At 45.8% G+C, this 18,161-nt stretch overlaps 1 protein-coding gene across 2 annotated transcripts; it reads right to left on the reverse strand.

Moving 5' to 3' along the window:
* Positions 1-1,754: 1,754 nt before the first annotated feature.
* Positions 1,755-17,846, reverse strand: LOC103234741 (cell adhesion molecule CEACAM6). 2 transcript variants are annotated; one of them, XM_007996924.3, is made up of 6 exons: positions 17,580-17,846; positions 16,334-16,693; positions 11,767-12,045; positions 11,071-11,325; positions 6,997-7,113; positions 1,755-2,974 (listed from the first exon to the last, which is right to left on the reverse strand). In XM_007996924.3, the coding sequence occupies exons 1-5, from the start codon at positions 17,641-17,643 to the stop codon at positions 7,037-7,039; spliced, it is 1,035 nt and encodes a 344-aa protein (XP_007995115.3). In that variant the 5' UTR covers positions 17,644-17,846; the 3' UTR covers positions 1,755-2,974; positions 6,997-7,036. The 2 variants fall into 2 exon arrangements, with proteins under 2 accessions (XP_007995115.3, XP_072872511.1); XM_073016410.1 differs by lacking the exon at positions 6,997-7,113.
* Between the last annotated feature and the right edge of the window lie 315 nt (positions 17,847-18,161).

Below are 18,161 nucleotides of genomic sequence, written 5' to 3' on the forward strand. Positions count from 1 at the left end.
TAACAGGGCAGAATTGGGATGGGTATGTGTAACTTAAGGGGAAGTATGTATAAATCTTTTTTTTTTTTTTTTTTTTTTGGGACAGAGTTTCACTCTTTGTTATCCAGGCCGGAGCGTGGTGGTGTGATCTTGGCTCACTGCAACCTCTGCCTCCTGGGCTCAAGCAATTCTCCTGTCTCAGCCTCCCGAGTAGCTGGTATTATAGGCACCTGCCACCACGCCCAGCTAATTTTTGTATTTTTAGTAGAGATGGGGTATGTTGACCAGGCTGTTCTCAAACTCCTGACCTCAGGTGATCCACCCACCTCAGCTGGGATTACACTCCCAAAGTGCTGGGATTACAGGGGTGAGCCATTGCGCCTGGCCATATGTATACATTTTATGTGAACATAAAAAGGACCTCTTGTTCTTTTTTTTTTTCTTTTTCTGAGACGGAGTCTCGCTCTGTCCCCCAGGCTGGAGTGCAGTGGCGCGATCTGGGCTCACTGCAAGCTCTGCCTCCTCGCCTCCTGGGTTCACGCCATTCTCCTGCCTCAGCCTCCCGAGTAGCTGGGACTACAGGCGCCCGCCACCACGCTTGGCTAATTTTTGGTATTTTTAGTAGAGACGGGGTTTCACTGTGTTAGCCAGGATGGTCTCGATTTCCTGACCTTGTGATCCACCCGCCTCGGCCTCCCAAAGTGCTGGGATTACAGGCGTGAGCCACCGTGCCCGGCCAAGGACCTCTTGTTCTAAACAGACCTCTCCATATAAATAATGTGGGCTTTCTTGAGTGGATACCAGACTCCCTCACAAGACCATTCCAGCAGAATCATGAGAAAATGGGTAGTTGGCTTCTTTGCTAACTGGTAGGGTAGACTGTGTAAGTCGCTGAAGAGAAAGAAGATGAAGGAGCAGATGGGTGAGGATGAAAGAAACGGGATGTTAAATAGAAGGGACTGAAAGGAATGTTTACCAAGGGCTCATCGGGTACAGGCTGTGTGACTAATACCTTACACATCTTAATTTACTCTTGCACTGTCATTTTCTGATACAGTAAGAATCATCCTTGTGCTGCAAATGAGAAGAGGCTGTGGGGAGGTGAAGTGAGTGGTCCAGGATCATCCAGGCAGTTCACAGCAGAGCTGGTGTGTTTCACCTTGAAGTCTGTGCTCTGGCCTGTGATTCAGACAGAAAAGTGAGACGCAGAAGGCAAGCAAAGCAAATTTTTGTTCTGGGTGATATTTATGAAAGTTACTTGTGTTAGGCAGAATAATGACCTCCTAAAAATGTCCACATCCTGATCCCTGGAACATGTGCATGTTACTTTATTTGGCAAAAAGATTTTGCAGATAAGATAAAGTTAAGGATCTTGAGATGGGAGGTTATTCTGGATAATCTGGGCGGGCTCAGTGTAATCAGAAGGGCTCTTGTAAGTGAAACAGTAAGGCAGGAGGGTCAGGGAGAGAATGATGCACCCAGAGAGACTCCACTGGCCATCACTGGCTGTGAACCCACGTCAGGAGACATAATTACAACAAATTTAGTTATAGATCTAATTGGCTTTTATTTGTGACTTATGAATTAAGGCAGCTCCACTCTACAAGTACCATAATATCTCCCCCTGGGCAATACAATAAAAGAACAGTGGATTTTGTCAAATCGGAACAAGGAAACAGAACCACAGAAATAAATACGTTGGTTAACATCACATTACTTCACATTACTTATTTGTAAAAGTTAAAGTAGAGGGGACCCCCATAGTATGCTAACTCAAGGAAACTGGAATCTCCGTTTTTTTTTTTTTTTTTTTAATTGGTCTGTTTTGGATCTATTTGCTTCCTTAAAATTTCAGTTGGAGTATGTAGCATTTAGCATGACTGGCTCTATGCGCTCACCTCGGTGACAGTGTGACCAAACCTTAAAGCATTAGTGCTCTTATAAGTTACCACCATTTGGGGCTTTTATCCTTCATAGGTTTTGTTGTTTTTTTTTTAAATTATACTTTAAGCTCTAGGGTACCTTCATAGGTTAGGATGTTCTGCTGATGACGCATTTCTTTGAGGTTTGTAATTCCAGCCAAAGAGACCATTCACTATTCGATGGCTGGCTGCATGCAAACATTTAAAGCTTTTAGAGATTACACTACACCAGGAAGTATGACTACTAGTGTGACTATTAGGAGGGTAATACCAAGAGTTGGATAGGCAAGATGCAAACCAACTAAAATAGAACAAAGAACGAGCCCGACGAGTCTAGCAATTTTAACGAAGCAGCACATTTGTTAATTTCTACAATTTATTCTCAGTGATACCCATTGTATTTAGCCATGTTCAACAAGAAGTGTCAGAAACTGCACAGACTCCTCCCTGTTCAGTTGGTAGGGAGCAATTCCATTATTTGGCATTGCATGGCTGGGTTAAACAAAAACAGGGAGTGAGAACAGGTGAGTCTAGAAGTCCAACTCTGAAAAGGACCCCACTGTACATTTGAACAAACAGTTTGTTAAAGATGCTGCTAATGTCAGCCATTGGGTGGACTAAAGGACCTTTTATATACAACACTGGGATTGACAAGATAGATCTGACACTCTGTTAAGTCACCCTCCGAAGCTACTTCTTGTGAAATACTAATGACAGCATTATCCTGCCAAGCAAAAGAGGCAGGCATAAGCAAGGACAAATTAAAAGAGGTAAGAGCCTTATCATGATGGGGAGTCTTGTTTGACATCTTGGGAAAAGCTGTCCACAGCGTGAAGTTGTCGATTTCTTGTCATGGTTTGCAGTTTGAGTGTCTCTAGTTACATGAAGTCTCTGAGTGGCCCACACCTCAGGCATGAAGGTTTTCCCTTTAAATTTCCATTGAGTTGTCCATCTCCAGCATTCAGGGGTTCAGGAACAGAGCAGACCTTGTTCTTAGTGGTTCGATGGGATAAAATGGGATTGGAGGAGCTAGAAGAATTCAGGGTCCAGTCCAATCTACAGGATAATAAAAACTAAAAAACAATAAGCAGAGCTGTGATGTCATAACAGATGTACTATAGTTTTTTTCAACATATTTTTTCTCTTCGTAGGCATCTCTATTTCTACCAAAGATAATCCCAGTAAGACATATTTGTTTTCCAAATAAGTTTAGTCTAATCAAACTTGGTCTCAATCTTTTTTTTTTTTTTTTTTTTTTTTTTTTTTTTTTGAGACGGAGTCTCGTTCTGTCGCCCAGGCTGGAGTGCAGTGGCCGGATCTCGGCTCACTGCAAGCTCTGCCTCCCGGGTTCACGCCATTCTCCTGCCTCAGCCTCCCAAGTAGCTGGGACTACAGGCGCCCACCACTTCGCCTGGCTAGTTTTTTGTATTTTTTAGTAGAGACGGGGTTTCACCGTGTTAGCCAGGATGGTCTCGATCTCCTGACCTCGTGATCTGCCCGTCTCAGTCTCCCAAAGTGCTGGGATTACAGGCTTGAGCCACTGTGCCTGGCCGCCTCATTCTTATTATATAAGTGCAGCAAGAGTAGCAGTTGACCACATCGTCTTTCTTTTTTTTGAGATGGATTCTCACCCTGTTGCTCAGGTTGGTGTGCAGTTCACTGCAACCTCTGCCTCCCAGGTTCAAGCAATTCTCCTTGAATAGGAGTATAGGCCTATGTATGGGCCTATTTACGCACATGAATAGTATAGGCCTATGTATGCACTTCCAGGCTGGAGTGCAGCTCACTGCAACCTCCACCTCCTGGATTCAAGCAATTCTCCTACCTCAGCCTCCTGAGTAGCTGGGATTACAGGCGCCCGCCACCACACCCAGCTTTTTTTCTTTTCTTTTTTTTTTTTTTGTATTTTTAGTGGAGATGAGATTTCACCATGTTGGTCAGGCTGGTCTTGAACTCCTGATCTCATGATTCACCCACCTTGGCCTCCCAAAGTGCTGGGATTACAGGCGTGAGCCACTGCGCCCAGCCTGGAGTCTTTTTAAGTTTGCTTTACTGGAAGTTTTTATAAGGAATTTCAGATTAAACTTTTAGAAACCTCTTGACACGAGGAAGCCAAACCAAGGGCGACTTCAGACTTTGCCAGCAGTGCCTATGGGTTCATTTATGTATATTCCCAAATATAATATCCCAATCAAATCCTGGGTAATATAACCAGTGATTTCAAATGTATCCTGTTATAAAAGGAGCAGATTTTTGTTGAGCAAATAACTATATTATTATATTTATTATTTCATATAAATATTAATTAACAATTATAATTAATCATTAATCATTAATTATTAATAAAAATAATTAAGCAATCATTAAATAATAATCATTAAATAAATATTAATAATAACAATTATTTTTATAACAATTAACATTAATAACTATATTTATTGTACAAATAAAGATATTATTATAAAAATATGAATTTTTTAATGAATTATTCATGAATAATTTCCAAATTCTGGAGCAGTCAGGTAGGGAGAAAATGTAGATGTTTCTATTTTTGTTCACAAAAGTCTACTTTACCAAATTGCTGAAAACTGTAGATAACTTAAAACAAAAAATGTTTCCTGAAATCCGGGCAACAAAACACTTAAAGAATCCACAAAATTTCAAATAAAAAATCATAAAAATATTATTTTCATTGCTATCATTTAGTCCCACGAAATTAATTATTTTCTCTACTTGCTCTTGGCTGGCAGTTTCATGAAGCTATCAGTTTGTTAAAATTTTGGAAATTCTTAAATAGTCCAATGATATGATTTTAATGTTATCAGAAACTTGTATTCAAGACTACATGTCAGAGTCTTTTCTGTAAATACCCTCAATGAAGAAGAAATTTTGGATGGTAGCTGATTGCAAATGCTTTAAGGAAGAATCAAAACAATTGTCAGGGCCTGGGCGCGGTGGTTCATGCCTGTAATCCCAGCACTTTGGGAGGCTGAGGCGGGCGGATCACTGAGGTTGGGAGTTTGAGATCAGCCTTGTCACCATGGAGAAACCCCATCTCTACTAAAAATACAAAATTAGCCAGGCATGGTGGCACATGCCTGTAATCCCAGCTACTCGGGAGGCTGAGGCAGGAGAATCACTTGAACATGGGAGGCAGAGGTTGTGATGAGCCGAAATCATGCCATTGCATTTCTGCCTGGGCAACAAGAGTGAAACTCCATCTCAAAACAAAAACAAAAACAACCCCCCCCTGAACAAAACAAAACAAAAAACAATGGTTGTGAATGACAAAGATTGAAAATGAGTATGGTTAAACATCTGATGCTGAGAGTTCATTGTGATAAGAATGCATCTCCCATAGACATTTAATTACTTCTGTGGCATATGACATTATGGCTTATAACCTATTAGATTTCTGGGAATCTCTTATAATTTTTGGAATACTCACATCAATAGCATATCCGTAAATATAACTTAGAGAAGGTTTAGCATCACTTATCATTTGACAGTGCTTCCCATATAATGGAACATATCAAATAAGGCGGCTTTTCCGTTTAGTTTCTGTTTCCCAGTTAGATTACTGAGTTCTTGGTGGAGCCCATTAATGGATAAGGCCAACAAAGTATAGGCCTATGTATGTTGAAAAAGCTCCAGAGGCAATTCTAATCCTCCTAGCTAAAAACCATGAGTTTAGCCCCAAGTCCTACCTATTAGAACAGGGGTCCTCCATCCTGGCTACACATTAGTAGCATCTGGAGAGGCTTAAAAATTACCAATGCCTGGGTCCCACTCCAGAACAGTAGATCAGAATTGATGGTTGGGGCTTGAGCATCCATTTTTAAAAATGTTTCTAAGTGATTCCAATGTGTAGCTATATTTCCTATCAGATTTCTCTGATTTCTTGTGGCCTTCACTCCTTTCTACTTTGGTATCATGATTATTTTTCAGGTCTTATCTCCTGTCTTGGGCTTTCTGTTCCCTGGGGGTAGGGACCTTGCCTTCTTCATTTCTGTATCTGTTATGAACACATGATTTGATCGTCAGGAAAAGGTTCTCAGCCACATGCAAGATGTGTCCAAAGTCCACATGCTAATATGACACAGTGTTTTCCATGAAATAAGAGGTTGCTTGCGATGAAGGGTGTGGGTAAGTCCACAGTGCGGGTGGTGGAGGGGAGATCACCCTGTTTTTAGGTGTAACATTGAAACTAAGAATTCTATGTGCATCCGGGGTAAAGAGGCAGGGATGTGTAGAGAGTCAGATTCTAGTTAAGATGGAGGAATTATACTAGGAAGTAGAGGTAAAGAGAAGAAATTTGAACTTATCTAGCAGGCCAGAGCAGCCCCCTTTGGCTTCTTCTTCTTCTTTTTTTTTTGAGACAGAGTCACACTCTGTGGAGTGGTGCGATCTCAGCTCACTGCAAGCTCTGCCTCCCAGGTTCACGCCATTCTCTTGCCTCAGCCTCCCAGGTAGCTGGGACTACAGGCGCCCACCACCATGCCCGGCTAATTTTTGTGTGTATGTATGTGTGTATATATATATATATTTTTAGTAGAGACAGTGTTTCACTGTGTTAGCCAGGATGGTCTCAATCTCCTGACCTCATGATCCACCCGCCTCGGCCTCCCAAAGTGCTGGGATTACAGGCGTGAGCCACTGTGCCCGGCCCCCTTTGGCTTCTTAAGTAGGTGAGTGAACTAGATTTTAGGAAGGTAATGAGGCAGTCATATGCAAGAAAGATTCCAACCTTACAACAAGGGATCAAGCAGGATGTTGAACAGTTATTGGAGTTTATGGGAATGGAGAGAACGACACAAGTGAGTGATGTTAAAAAAGGACGAAGAGGCTTTGACAATGTATTGACTCTAGGAAGCAAATGAACAGAGGCTGGAGATAATTATGTCTAAGAGACAGTGGGGTCCAGGGAGCATGCAGACCAGGAAAAAAGAGACCTGCTGGAATTAGTGGGAGAAGCAGAAATTTAGGGGTAGAAGGAGGAGATCCAGTCCCAGATATAAGTGAAGAATTTTCTTCCTTTTCCCAAGCATGGTGGTCAGCCCTGCAGGAAACATGACAAGAGGAAAGGACATCATACCTGCCAGTCTTCCTAAAACACCGAAAATACACCGGGGCTGCTATATTAGAACCACCCTGGCCAGCACTCCAAACATGATGCCGACAGTGGCCACAGCTGAGAGGCCAGGAGCACTTCCTTGTGGGAAGAAAAGAGAAGGAATGAAGGTGATGTTATTCTACAGTGGGGTGCCCCAAGAACCAGCTGTCAACATGAAGTAGTCTTGACTTGTTCCTTCAAGGAATACACTAGTTTTGTGGGAAGGTTGCAATTTTTTCTCTCTCACCATGTTTCTAGGTTGGTGATCAGTCTTCTGTTAATTTCATCCTGGTCTTTCTGCACTTGGACATTTTCGAAGGCTTTGAAAATTTGAGAAAGTCTGATTGCTGCTTTTGCATATTGTTAGAACTTTCTATGTTTTTATGGTTGCATCTTTTCCTCAGTGTCTCAGTTGTGGCAGCCATGAATTAACAGTCTGTTGGATCTCCATGGCAGGGACTTGATTGACAGAAGGCCCAGGCTAGTGCATTCTGAATTTACCATGTTCTTTGCCCAGATAACTCACTTCTCATGGGCTCCCACCAGGGGAAATAAAGCAAGCCCAGGTCTGTGAGACCCTGCTTCACTCTCATGGGTGAGGGGTTCAAGGACTCCCCAGCGGCCTTGAGGAAACTCAGAACTGCACTGCTATCTGAAACTTCCCTCCTTCTCTTTCTCCTTCTCAGGAATCAGATCTGCATCGTTGTCTAAGGGCTCTCTTAGGCTCTGCTCTCACTGCTGCTCCACTTTCCCTCATGGCTGTTTTCCCTAGTGAATTATCTTGCACCTCTAATCCCATCTTGGCTGCAGCTCAGTGGATGAAAGCTAACATACCAGGCTTGATTCTTTGCAGGGTTTTTGCTCTCTCCCATGTTTAGCCAGTAACCATGTCCTAGTGGGTTTCCATTTGGTGCTTAGCCCTCATCAGTCAATGAGGGTGATGGTTAATGCTATGTTAGCTACTGTTGAGGGGCACGTCCTAGGTGCCAGGCCCTGTGCTAAATACTTAACCTGTATCTCATTTGATTTATACAATAACCCTCTTGGGTAGACATTATTTCCATTTTACAGATGAAAAGACAGAGGCTTAGAGTGATGAGAAAACTTATCCAAAGTCATACGGTTAGTGACAAGTGGATTTAGAATTTGATTCTAGGACTACCTGACTTCAAGGTTAATGGTAACAGTAGTAATAATAATAGCTAATATTTATGAAGCTTTTCTTCGTGTGTGGCATTTTGCTGAAGGCTTAATCAAATATTACATTAAATCTTCAAAACAATACTATGAAACAGGCACTGTTATTTCAATTTTCATTTTTTCCATCCATTTCCTAGTGATGAGAATTATCGTAATTTTCAGTTAAAGAATTGAAGGCTCAGAGAAGTTAAGAATCTTGTACAAGAAACTGATAGTGGTAAATACCTACATGAAAATAAAAGAGACCTCAAATCAACAACCTAACTTTACAAATTCAGGATATAGAAAAAGAACAAAATCGACCCAAAGATAGTGAATGAAGGAAACAATAAGAATTAGAATTGAAATAAATAAAACAGAGGCTAGAAAAACAATAAAGAGAGTCGATGAAACCAAAAGTTGGTTCTTCAAAACAGATCAACAAAATTGACAGTCATTTACTAGGTTGATTAAGAAAAAATTACTAAAAGCAGAAATGAAAATGGGGGCATGGTGGCTCACACCTTTAATTCCAGCGCCCTGGTAGGTCAAAGGAAGAGGGTTGCTTGACGTCAGAAGGTCATGACCAGCCTATGCAACATAGGGTGACACAGTCTCTACAAATTTTTTTTTTAAACTAGCCAAGCATGATGGTACATGCCTATAGTCCCAGCTACTCAGGAGGCTGAGGTAGCAGGATCACTTGAGCCCAGGGGGTTGAGCCTGCAAGTAAGCTATCATCAAGCCACTGCACTCCAGCGTGGGGTTGAGTTACAGAGTGAGACCTACTCTCAAAAAAATTGATGACATTGCTACCAATTCTACAGAAATAATAAAGATTAAAAGAGTGCAGTAAAGAATTGTATGCCAACAAATTGGATGACCTAGATGAAATGGGCAAATTCCTGGGAACACCAAAAAAACCCCTATAATTAGTAATAAGGTTTAGCCAGTAAAAACATTTGACAAAATTCAACATTCTTTTATAAATAAAAACACTTTGTGAACGGAGGGAAACCGCCTCAACATAATAGAGGCATACTCCATGGAGAAAGACTGAAAGCTTTCCCTGTAAGACCAGGAATAAGACAAGGATGCCTGCTTTCGCTACTTCTCTTCAACATAGTATTTAAAGTCCTAGCTGGAGAAATTAGGCAAAAAACAAACAAACAGACAAACATCCAAATCGGAAAGCAGTAAAATTATCTCTGTTCACAGATAGCTTAAACTTCTATGTAGAAAACTCTACAGGGTTGGAGTTGTTGCTGGTGATGTAGGGCTTGGGCAGCTCCGCTGTGCAGACAACAGAAGATTGCCCTGTGTGGCACCTTTGATTCCTCTGCAGGCATCTTTCAATCAGAGATGGCATCTCCCATCCCTCAGCCCACCAGAGTCCTTAAGAGCCTAGGGCAGGTGTGTGTGTCAGAAGATGGATGCGTGACGATCTGAGGGCTCAGAGAGCATGAGGCCACCTGCTTTGTGTGGGAGAAGCACAGACTTTCTCAAATGTGAATAGAGTAGAAACATTGAGTCATGGGCAGACACAGGACTGAGAGCCACAGCCTCTGGCACCTCTCCTGTTTCCTCCCTGACTGGCTGACTGCCTGGTCTTTTGGGGTGCTCACCTGGAACATGCAGGTGCTGTTTCTTTCAGCTGCACAGTCCCACACCACCCAGCCAAGATGTGTTTTTTTCTGAGGCTTTGCTATTTAAGGACATCCTGGAGATGGGTGATGATGGGGATGGCGGTTTGAGCAGGAGACCAGAAGCAAGTCTAGAGGTGAGTTCAGGGGTCAGGCTGTGGGTCACAGGTGGGCAGCTCTGCCCAGGAGTTTGATGGGAACAGAGTTTCACTTTGGGAGGAAGAAAAGAGTTCCGTGGGTGGATGGTGGTGATGGTAGCAGAACAATGGGAATGTCCTTAATACTACAGACATGCACTTATGGAAGGGTTAAAATGGTGAGTCCTATATTAGATATATAGTGGCTGGTAGTCTTACCCTCTCTATAAATACACACTTTTTGGCACTACCCCTTCCCTGCCATGCAGAGTCCCCGAGGCTGAATCTCCCTATGTCTCCAAGTGTGCATCACTTGCTGTCCTCTGTGCTGTGTCCCATGTGCTGTGCCCACAGCCTTATACAGCCAGTGACTTCAGAGCCAGGACACAGCTCAGTAGTCTGCCCTGAGGCTCCATGTCTTCCCATTTTCCTGCAGCCTGATCCAGGGGAGGCTTTGGTGTTGATTAGCAGCTTTATTTAGCCTGATTCAGGACAAACACCTGGGCACCTTCTCCATATGCCCTGGTTTCACCTTAGGTGGCTTCAGGGCAGGGTCAGTGAGTCACTAGGGGCGCTGGGAGCAGAGATGGGGGCAGAGTTTGAGCTGCTCGTTCATCATCCAAGGGGCTTCTTCTTCTCATTTAAGGAAAAAGTGTGAGCTCATTTCAAAGCCTCCTTGTCCCTTGTAGCTTATGGAGTAGGTAAAAGAACACAAAGAAGTGACAGAAAGGGAACTGTTGGTGACAGACAGCAGCAACTTGACCCTGAGGACTCTTCCTCCTTTTTCCTCTGTGAAGCCCCCTTCACTACACAGGACTCAGGGCTGAGGGAGCCCCCTCCTCTCATTGCAGGATGGACCCAAAGTCAGACATGAGAAATCAGAAAACAAAAATAACAAAAAACAAGCAAACAAACAAACAAACAAAAAACAAGGCGAAGAGAGTCTGCAGAGGTGAACTGGGAGGGTTCAGGGGAGAATTTGGGATTTGCTTGTGCCCCTTGGACACAGGTTGGGAAAGAAAATTTTTTCCTGGCTCTTCTCTGAGAGCCACATTCCACCTGAAAATGTGATGCCAGTGCTTCGAGGATCCACTTACCAGAGACTGTGATCATCATGACTGTGGTCCTATTGAGGCCAGTGACTGAGTTATGGGCTTGGCACATATAGGATCTGCTATTATTCACAGTGATGTTGGGGATAAAGAGCTCTTGTGTGGATTGCTGGAACGTCCCATTGACAAACCAAGAGTACTGTGCAGGTGGGTTAGAGGCTGCGTGGCAGGAGAGGTTCAGATTTTCCCCTGGACGGTAATTGGAGTTTGAGGGGGAAATGGTGGGGACATCTGGGCCATCTGGAGGAAAAAGAATAAAGCCACAGATGATGTTGTCAGAGGAAAGTATAAGTTCCTGGTCTGTGGAAGTGCAACAGTGTCCCCCTGAGCCATGTCACAACCCTGAAGTCTCAACCAAACCCCCGCTATGTCCCCTGAGCCAACGTCTGAGACATTCACCTGTTTCTCCCATCAGAAAATGTGTACCCTGAGCCTTAAGGACATCATGGAGATGAGTGATGATGGGAATGGGTGTTTGAGTAGAAGTAGCACAGGAGACAGCCCCTCACCTCCTATTCTTGGTCAAGGCCTGGTCTGCCCAGGTTTACTCAGGGCAGGAAGTCATGGCAAGCCTGGGTGAGGGTCTGAGTGCTTGGACCTGAGAGGGACCGAGAGGCCTGGACTCTGGCTGTGTGGATTTGGGCTGGGGGCCTGGGCCACAGAGGAACAGAAGATACTCACAGAGGACATTCAGGATGACTGGGTCACTGAGGTTGGCACTCACTGGGTTCTGTATTTCACATTCGTAGCCTCCTGCATCATTCCTTTTGACGCTGAGTAGAGTGAGGGTTCTGTTACCATTGGACAGCTGCAGCCTGGGACTGACCGGGAGGCTCTGACCATTTACCAACCACAGGTAGGTTGTGTTATGAATGTCAGGTTCACAGGTGAAGGTCACAGCATCCTTGTCCTCCACGGGGTTGGAGTTGTTGATGGTGATGTAGGGCTTGGGCAGCTCCGCTGTGCAGAGAACAGAGAGAAGATGGCCCTGTGTGGCACCTGTGATTCCTCCACAGGCATCTTTCAATCAGAGTTGGCATCTGTCATCTCTCAGCCCCCTTGAGTCCTTAAAAGCCCATGGCAGATGTATGTGTCACATGACAGATGCACGATGATCTGAGGGCTGAGATTGTGTGAGACCGCCTGCTCTGTGTGGGAGAAACACAGTCTTTCTCAAGTGTGAATTGAGCAGCAGCACTGGGTCATGGACAGACACAGGATCCGGGGTCACAGCCCCTTGTGCTTCTTCTGGTTTCTCCCTGACCAACTGCCTGCCTGGCTTCCCTTGGGGTCTTCACCTGAAACATTCAGGTGCTGGGTCTTTTCAAGCTTTAGTCCTACTTCGCCCCCCCCGGCTGTATTTTCTGTGTGGCTTCCTTTTCTAAGGACATTCTAGAGATGGGTGATGATGGGACTTCTTACTGTTCTTAAACCCGAGGATACTGTTCAGCCTGGCCTGGGATTGGATGTTTCAGCAGAATTAACACAGGGGACACTAGGGGCAAGCCTGGAGGTCAGTTCAGTCGTCAGGCAGTGGAACCACAAGGTGGGCAGTATTTCCCAGGTGTTTAATAATGACTGACTTGAGCCTGTGACCCCTAAAGATAGAGCAGAATTCAGAGCATGATCTAGAAGACAGTGAGGGGGACAGGTAGGAGCTGCCTGAATATAATAGCAGAACTGTGTTCCTTTTCTTTGACCTTTAATGTTTCTTCTCCCTCTGCGGAGGGCAGGTGAGGACTCTGTGGATCTCTCCATAAATACATGTGGATGTTTGCAAATGCAGAGCTGAGTGGTGGAAACGGGGAGCATGAACTGCTGCAAATCTGACCCTCAAGGACCATGTGTGTTTGACAGATATGAGACAGAAATTTGGGAAAAAGTTTTGCAAATATTTTCTCCCATTGGACATTATGTTAAATGAAATAAGTCACTCACAGGACAGATACTTCAGGATTCCACTTATATGAGGTCCCTAGAGTAGTCACACTCATGGAATCAGAGTAGAATGGTGATTGCCAGGGGTTGGGAGAGGCAGAATGGGGAGTTGGTCAATGGATGTAAACTTTCAGTTACACAGGATGAGGTTCTAGAGATTTGCTGTTCAGCTTGGTACCTATAGTTCATACGGACTGAGTATCACTTATGCATAAGGCTTAGGACCAAAAGTGTTTTGGATTTCTGACTGTTCTTGGATTTTTGAATATTTGCAGTAGACTTACCCGTTTAGCATCCTACATCTGAAAACCCAGAATCCAAAATGCTCCAGTGAGCATTTCTTTTCAGCATCACTTTAGTGGTCAAAAAGTGTTGGATTTGGGAGATTTCAGATTTTGGATTATTAGATTTGGGATGCTTGACCTGTAGTGCCGTAATTTGCTTTGAAAAATTTGTCAGGTGTTTAGACCTCATGTTATGTTCTGAATACAGTCAAAAATGAAAGAAATTTGGGGGAAACATTTAATTTTTTCCATAAGTGGAGATTGTTACTAATGGCCTAAAGATGGAAGATCAATTGCTAGAAGTAGTATTTTTCTTGATAACATACTAAGGGTTAGGTGTGCTGTAAATTCCAGTAGGATCACATTGTCCTCAAATGAAGATGTTGAAGTTGGTTTGAAATTAGCAACTCCCTGAGTAGAGAGAGGCACATGAGCCCTTTTAGGAGGATAGAACCAGTCAGATAGGAAGTCTTAGGTGTGTCAGTTACATAAAGGAAGGAACGATGCCAAATTAGAAGCAACGTGGGTTATGTTAGTAAATTTAGAAAGAGCTCCCTGCCCCTAATTCCTGTGCAGAGTTAGGCAAATAGGGAAGGAGCCCAAAACAGGCATGTGAAATGCTTTCTTCATCTCCTGTTAACCTCAGAAAACACAATGAGAGTTTAAGTTCATCTAAACTGGGCAGAGTCTATGTGAGACTCCAGTGACTGGTGCACTTCTCAGTCCAAGGGATCCCACCTTATGACAATGGCATCATCACGAGGACACAGGTGTATGTGGAATGGGCAGCAAACCCATCAGACAGCACCTGCCTGGCCGGCTTCACCTGGGGAAGGTCCTGGGGAATGTCTGGAGGATGTGAGCCTCACATCAAGATGAGTCTGGGAGTCAATGGGTGAAATTAGCCTCTGGGCCTTGGGGAAAGCAGATCTGTCATCCTGCCTCTGAGCCCCTGGTGAGTCAGTAGAGACTGTATGGAGGAGTCGCTGAGTTGCTCATCCCTGTCCCGTGGCCTGTTCCACATGTCAGCCTCACAAGGGGAAACAGCCCTGTTATGGGGACACAGTGGAAGCTCGTTCTCCTGGCGACCTGGGGACAGTGGCTTGCGAGGGACCTGGCAGGGGTGGCTGCTCCAGTTGATTTCTGTGCCTTCGCTGTTGCCTGGGAGATGGGCCGGGACACAGTGTGAGCAGGAAGGGAACAGGACAGTCAGCCTTGTTAGAGGGGCTTTCTGGAGAAGGCCTAAGAGTGGAGGAAGCTGTGCAGGGCAGGGCATCCCAGCTAAAATGAAAGGGGGGGAAAATGAGGGACATAGAGGGGCAGAAAGAGCCAGAGATACCTATAGCAGTGAGCAGTGGGGGCTACAGTGACCTCAGAGACCCCAGGGACCAGGAGCCTCTTGGCTGCCCCAGGCCAGGACCAGAGAGACCTGAAAACCCTCTAATGACCAAGGAACCCCAGTCACATGAGATGGGGTAGGTTTAGGGACAGGGGTTCAGAGGGATGGAATATGGGTTTCAGCCCCTGAGGGACAAGAAACAGGTGTGGCCAGAACCTCATAGGATTCTGCATCCAGGAACTGGTCTCTAAAGAGGTTATGGATCCTTTTTTCATTCCTTCTTCCTTTCTTCCCTTCTTCATGAGAGAACTCCTGAGTGAGCGTGTGTCTCACTTTGGGCCTGTGCTGGTGTAGGGTGTGAATGGGGAGAGAAAGCAAAGTCCTCTCCTTTATCCTCCCGTGTGAATGACACCAACACATCGGGAAACACAGGATTTCAGGTGCAGTGAGAGGGCTGTGGATCGGAGGGAGAGACCTGGACAATCCCAGCACTGACTCTGTTATTTGAGGCAGGTGATTTAGTTCCAGAGTAAAACTGAGTAATTCTCTGTTTGCTTCTTACTTTCCAGACCAGAATCTCCACTTCTGAGCCGTGGATGCACAAGACAAAAGGAAGTGAACCCATGACTGGTCTCAGGTCTGCAAATGCCTGACAAGGAACAGCCCCACCCACCCCCGGTTGAGGAGAGGAGGCGGCTCTGGCTGCAGACAGACCTCATAGGTCTCTAATCTGCCGCCTATGGCCTGTGTGACCCTTGTTAGTGACTGTCTCCCTGTCCCTCAATTTCCTTTCAATAAGTAGGATAAGTGCTATTTGGCTGTGAGGTTGTGAGTTAACCTCAAAATATTTACAATTACTTGATCTCAGCTCTGCACAGAGGAGCTGCCCAAGTGAACAGCATCTATGATTGTTTGCTTCCAAGAGAGAGGGCCCTGGGCCTGATCCTTGGTGGACATGCAGCTGCCGGGAGCATCCTCTCTTCTCTGTTCCTCCCCCTGGGGACTCTGAACTTCCCAGGGAGTAAACTATGTCCCCTAGGGCAGTGGGCTCATACCCTAGTAATTTTTTCCATCTGTCCTTTCCATGCTGAGCCTCAAGTGAAGGAAGAGGCCCTATACTTGGCTAGATGAGGGTCTGGGGTGCTCGACCTTGGCTGGTGACCAACTCCAGGAGTCATGGCCCTTGGATAGCTCACATCCTTGCTCCCAGCCAGCCCTGCCCAAGAGGCCACCACACAGCCCTAGCACAGACTCCCTAGGATTACCTGGGAATCAGGAACCAGGGACAGGGCTTTGTACAGGGGCTCAGTTCTGGGAAGCATTGAGCTTCTCATGAGGATCCCAGGGGGCCCCCCTCAGGCCAGGCCCTGACCCAGTTCCCCAGGGTCTTTCTCAGGGTCAGGTCCATGGGGAGACCATGGGGTGCTTGGCTGACACTGACCTGCCCCTGCTGAGTCCCCCCATCAGACTGTCCTTCCTCTGCAGTGAGTGTCTGCAGGGTCTGGATGCAGGAAAAGAATTCTGATCTGTGGAAGTTTGTCTCCCCCATGTGTGTCCTGCACTAAATGTCCAAACCCCAACACAGGATGTAATGCAGAGGGGACACAGGCACAGCCCAGGCCTGACAATCCCGTATGTGGAAAGTAGAACTGACCCCAACACCCAGCGGTCATGGGGAATCACTCACGGTATACCCGGAACTGGCCAGTTGCTTCTTCAGTCACAAGATCTTGCTTTATGACTTGTAGGGTGTAGGATCCTGCGTCATTCTGGGTGACGTTCTGGATCAGCAGGGATGCATTGGAGTCTATTCTCTCTCGACCGCTGTATGCAGGCCCTGGGGTAGTTTGTTGAGTTCCTATTACATATGCCACAATTAGACGTTTGGCATCCACTCTTTCCCCTTTGTACCAGCTGAAGCCTAAAGTATTCTGGGGCAGATTGTGGGCAAGTAGAAGAACCTCCTTCCCCTCTGCGACATTGAACGGCCTGGATTCAATAGTGAGCTGGGCAGTGGTGGGCGGGTTCCAGAAGGTTAGAAGTGAGGCTAAGAGAGAGGAGAGAGCATCGGTCAATATTGGGACCTATGCATTAGGGTGGAAAAACGGGGCCCTGGGTCCTGAGCAGGTCTCTTCACCCCTCCACCTTGGAGCATGTGTGTGTGTGTGTGTGTGTGTGTGTGTGTCTGTCCTACTGGGTCAAAGTCAGCAGTGTGACACCCACCCATTCCTTCAGCACCTCTGACCTTGGCATTCCCCTGTGTGGAATCCTCTTCCCCAGGGGTCTGCACGGCTCCCTCCCCACTGGCCTCAGGTCCTGCTCACATCAGGGCATCTTAGGGAGACCCCTCCCCTGACACTTCCTCTAGAGACCCTGGGTCTTTTCTTTCTGACCTTTCCCTGCTTTGTTCCCTCCAGGGCTCTTGTCTACCCCTGACCTCACATTCTAGATCTCTCTGCCTGTGTTTTTTCCTCTTCATGGCAGCATGAGCTCTGTGATGACTGAGACTTGTCTGATGCTTGTTGTATGCCATTGACTAAAATTGATTGCAAATACTTGTGAATGAGTTAATGAGTGTACCTGGTGGTTATTTTTCAACCTCTGATTGGTGAGTAAGGGCAGTATTTACTGCCCTGGTTATATTTTTATTTGGAGTGTAACCCTGACGCAGTTCTGATTTCTATCATTTTTCAAATTGTAATGACTAATGATGATTAACTTGGAAAACATGATCAATTGATTTTCCTCCTTTTTTATCAATCCCAGTTTAGTGCGACTTTCCTGTTGTGACCCCTGTCCCTCTCTGGTGTTCTGTTTCCTCAGGCTTCAACAGAAGCCCTCTGTCCCCTCTCAGAGCCCTGTCCTCCCCAGGAGACCCCAGCCAGTCTCTGTGCTCCCTCCTCCCATCCACTCCCAGGGAGTCCTCCCCTCACCGGTGAGCAGGACCTCCTTCCAGGGGACACACATTCTGCAGGGAGGGGCTGAGGGGGGCCCCATGGTCTCTGCTGTCTTCTCTGTCCTCCTCTGTGTAGAGGAGCTTGAACTCCAGGAATGCTCTAGTCAGGGCTGCTGTGACTGTTGGCTCTGCTGTCCTTCCTCCTTCTGTGCTGAGCCGCCTCTCAGGGTAGGAGCATTTCCCAGGGTCACGTGGGTCATGGGTGCGGTCTCTGTTCAGGAATCCTCTATCCCCTCCCCTCTCATTTCTGTCTCTTTTGTCCCTCCTCCTCTTCCCCTTCTGTTTATATTCAGTTCTCCAGAAGACGCTCTGAGAAGCAAGCATGTCTGGACCCCTGTTCCATAACACGACGACCCGCCCTCCCCAGGGCAGACCTCTGCTGTGTCTGGGCCTTGGGTCTGTCAGCACCACACAGAGAGTCCCCGGGGTTCTCAAACCTGGTGTTATTTTCTCTGTAACAGAGAAACCCCTCTATGTGTGCAGGATGTTCCTAGTGTTCTCACACGTCTGGGAAGCTTGGATTTACTCCCAGCAAGGAGGTCACAGGGATGTTTGGGGT

The sequence above is a fragment of the Chlorocebus sabaeus genome, chromosome 6 (assembly GCF_047675955.1).
Source record: "Chlorocebus sabaeus isolate Y175 chromosome 6, mChlSab1.0.hap1, whole genome shotgun sequence".
Taxonomy (NCBI): domain Eukaryota; kingdom Metazoa; phylum Chordata; class Mammalia; order Primates; family Cercopithecidae; genus Chlorocebus; species Chlorocebus sabaeus.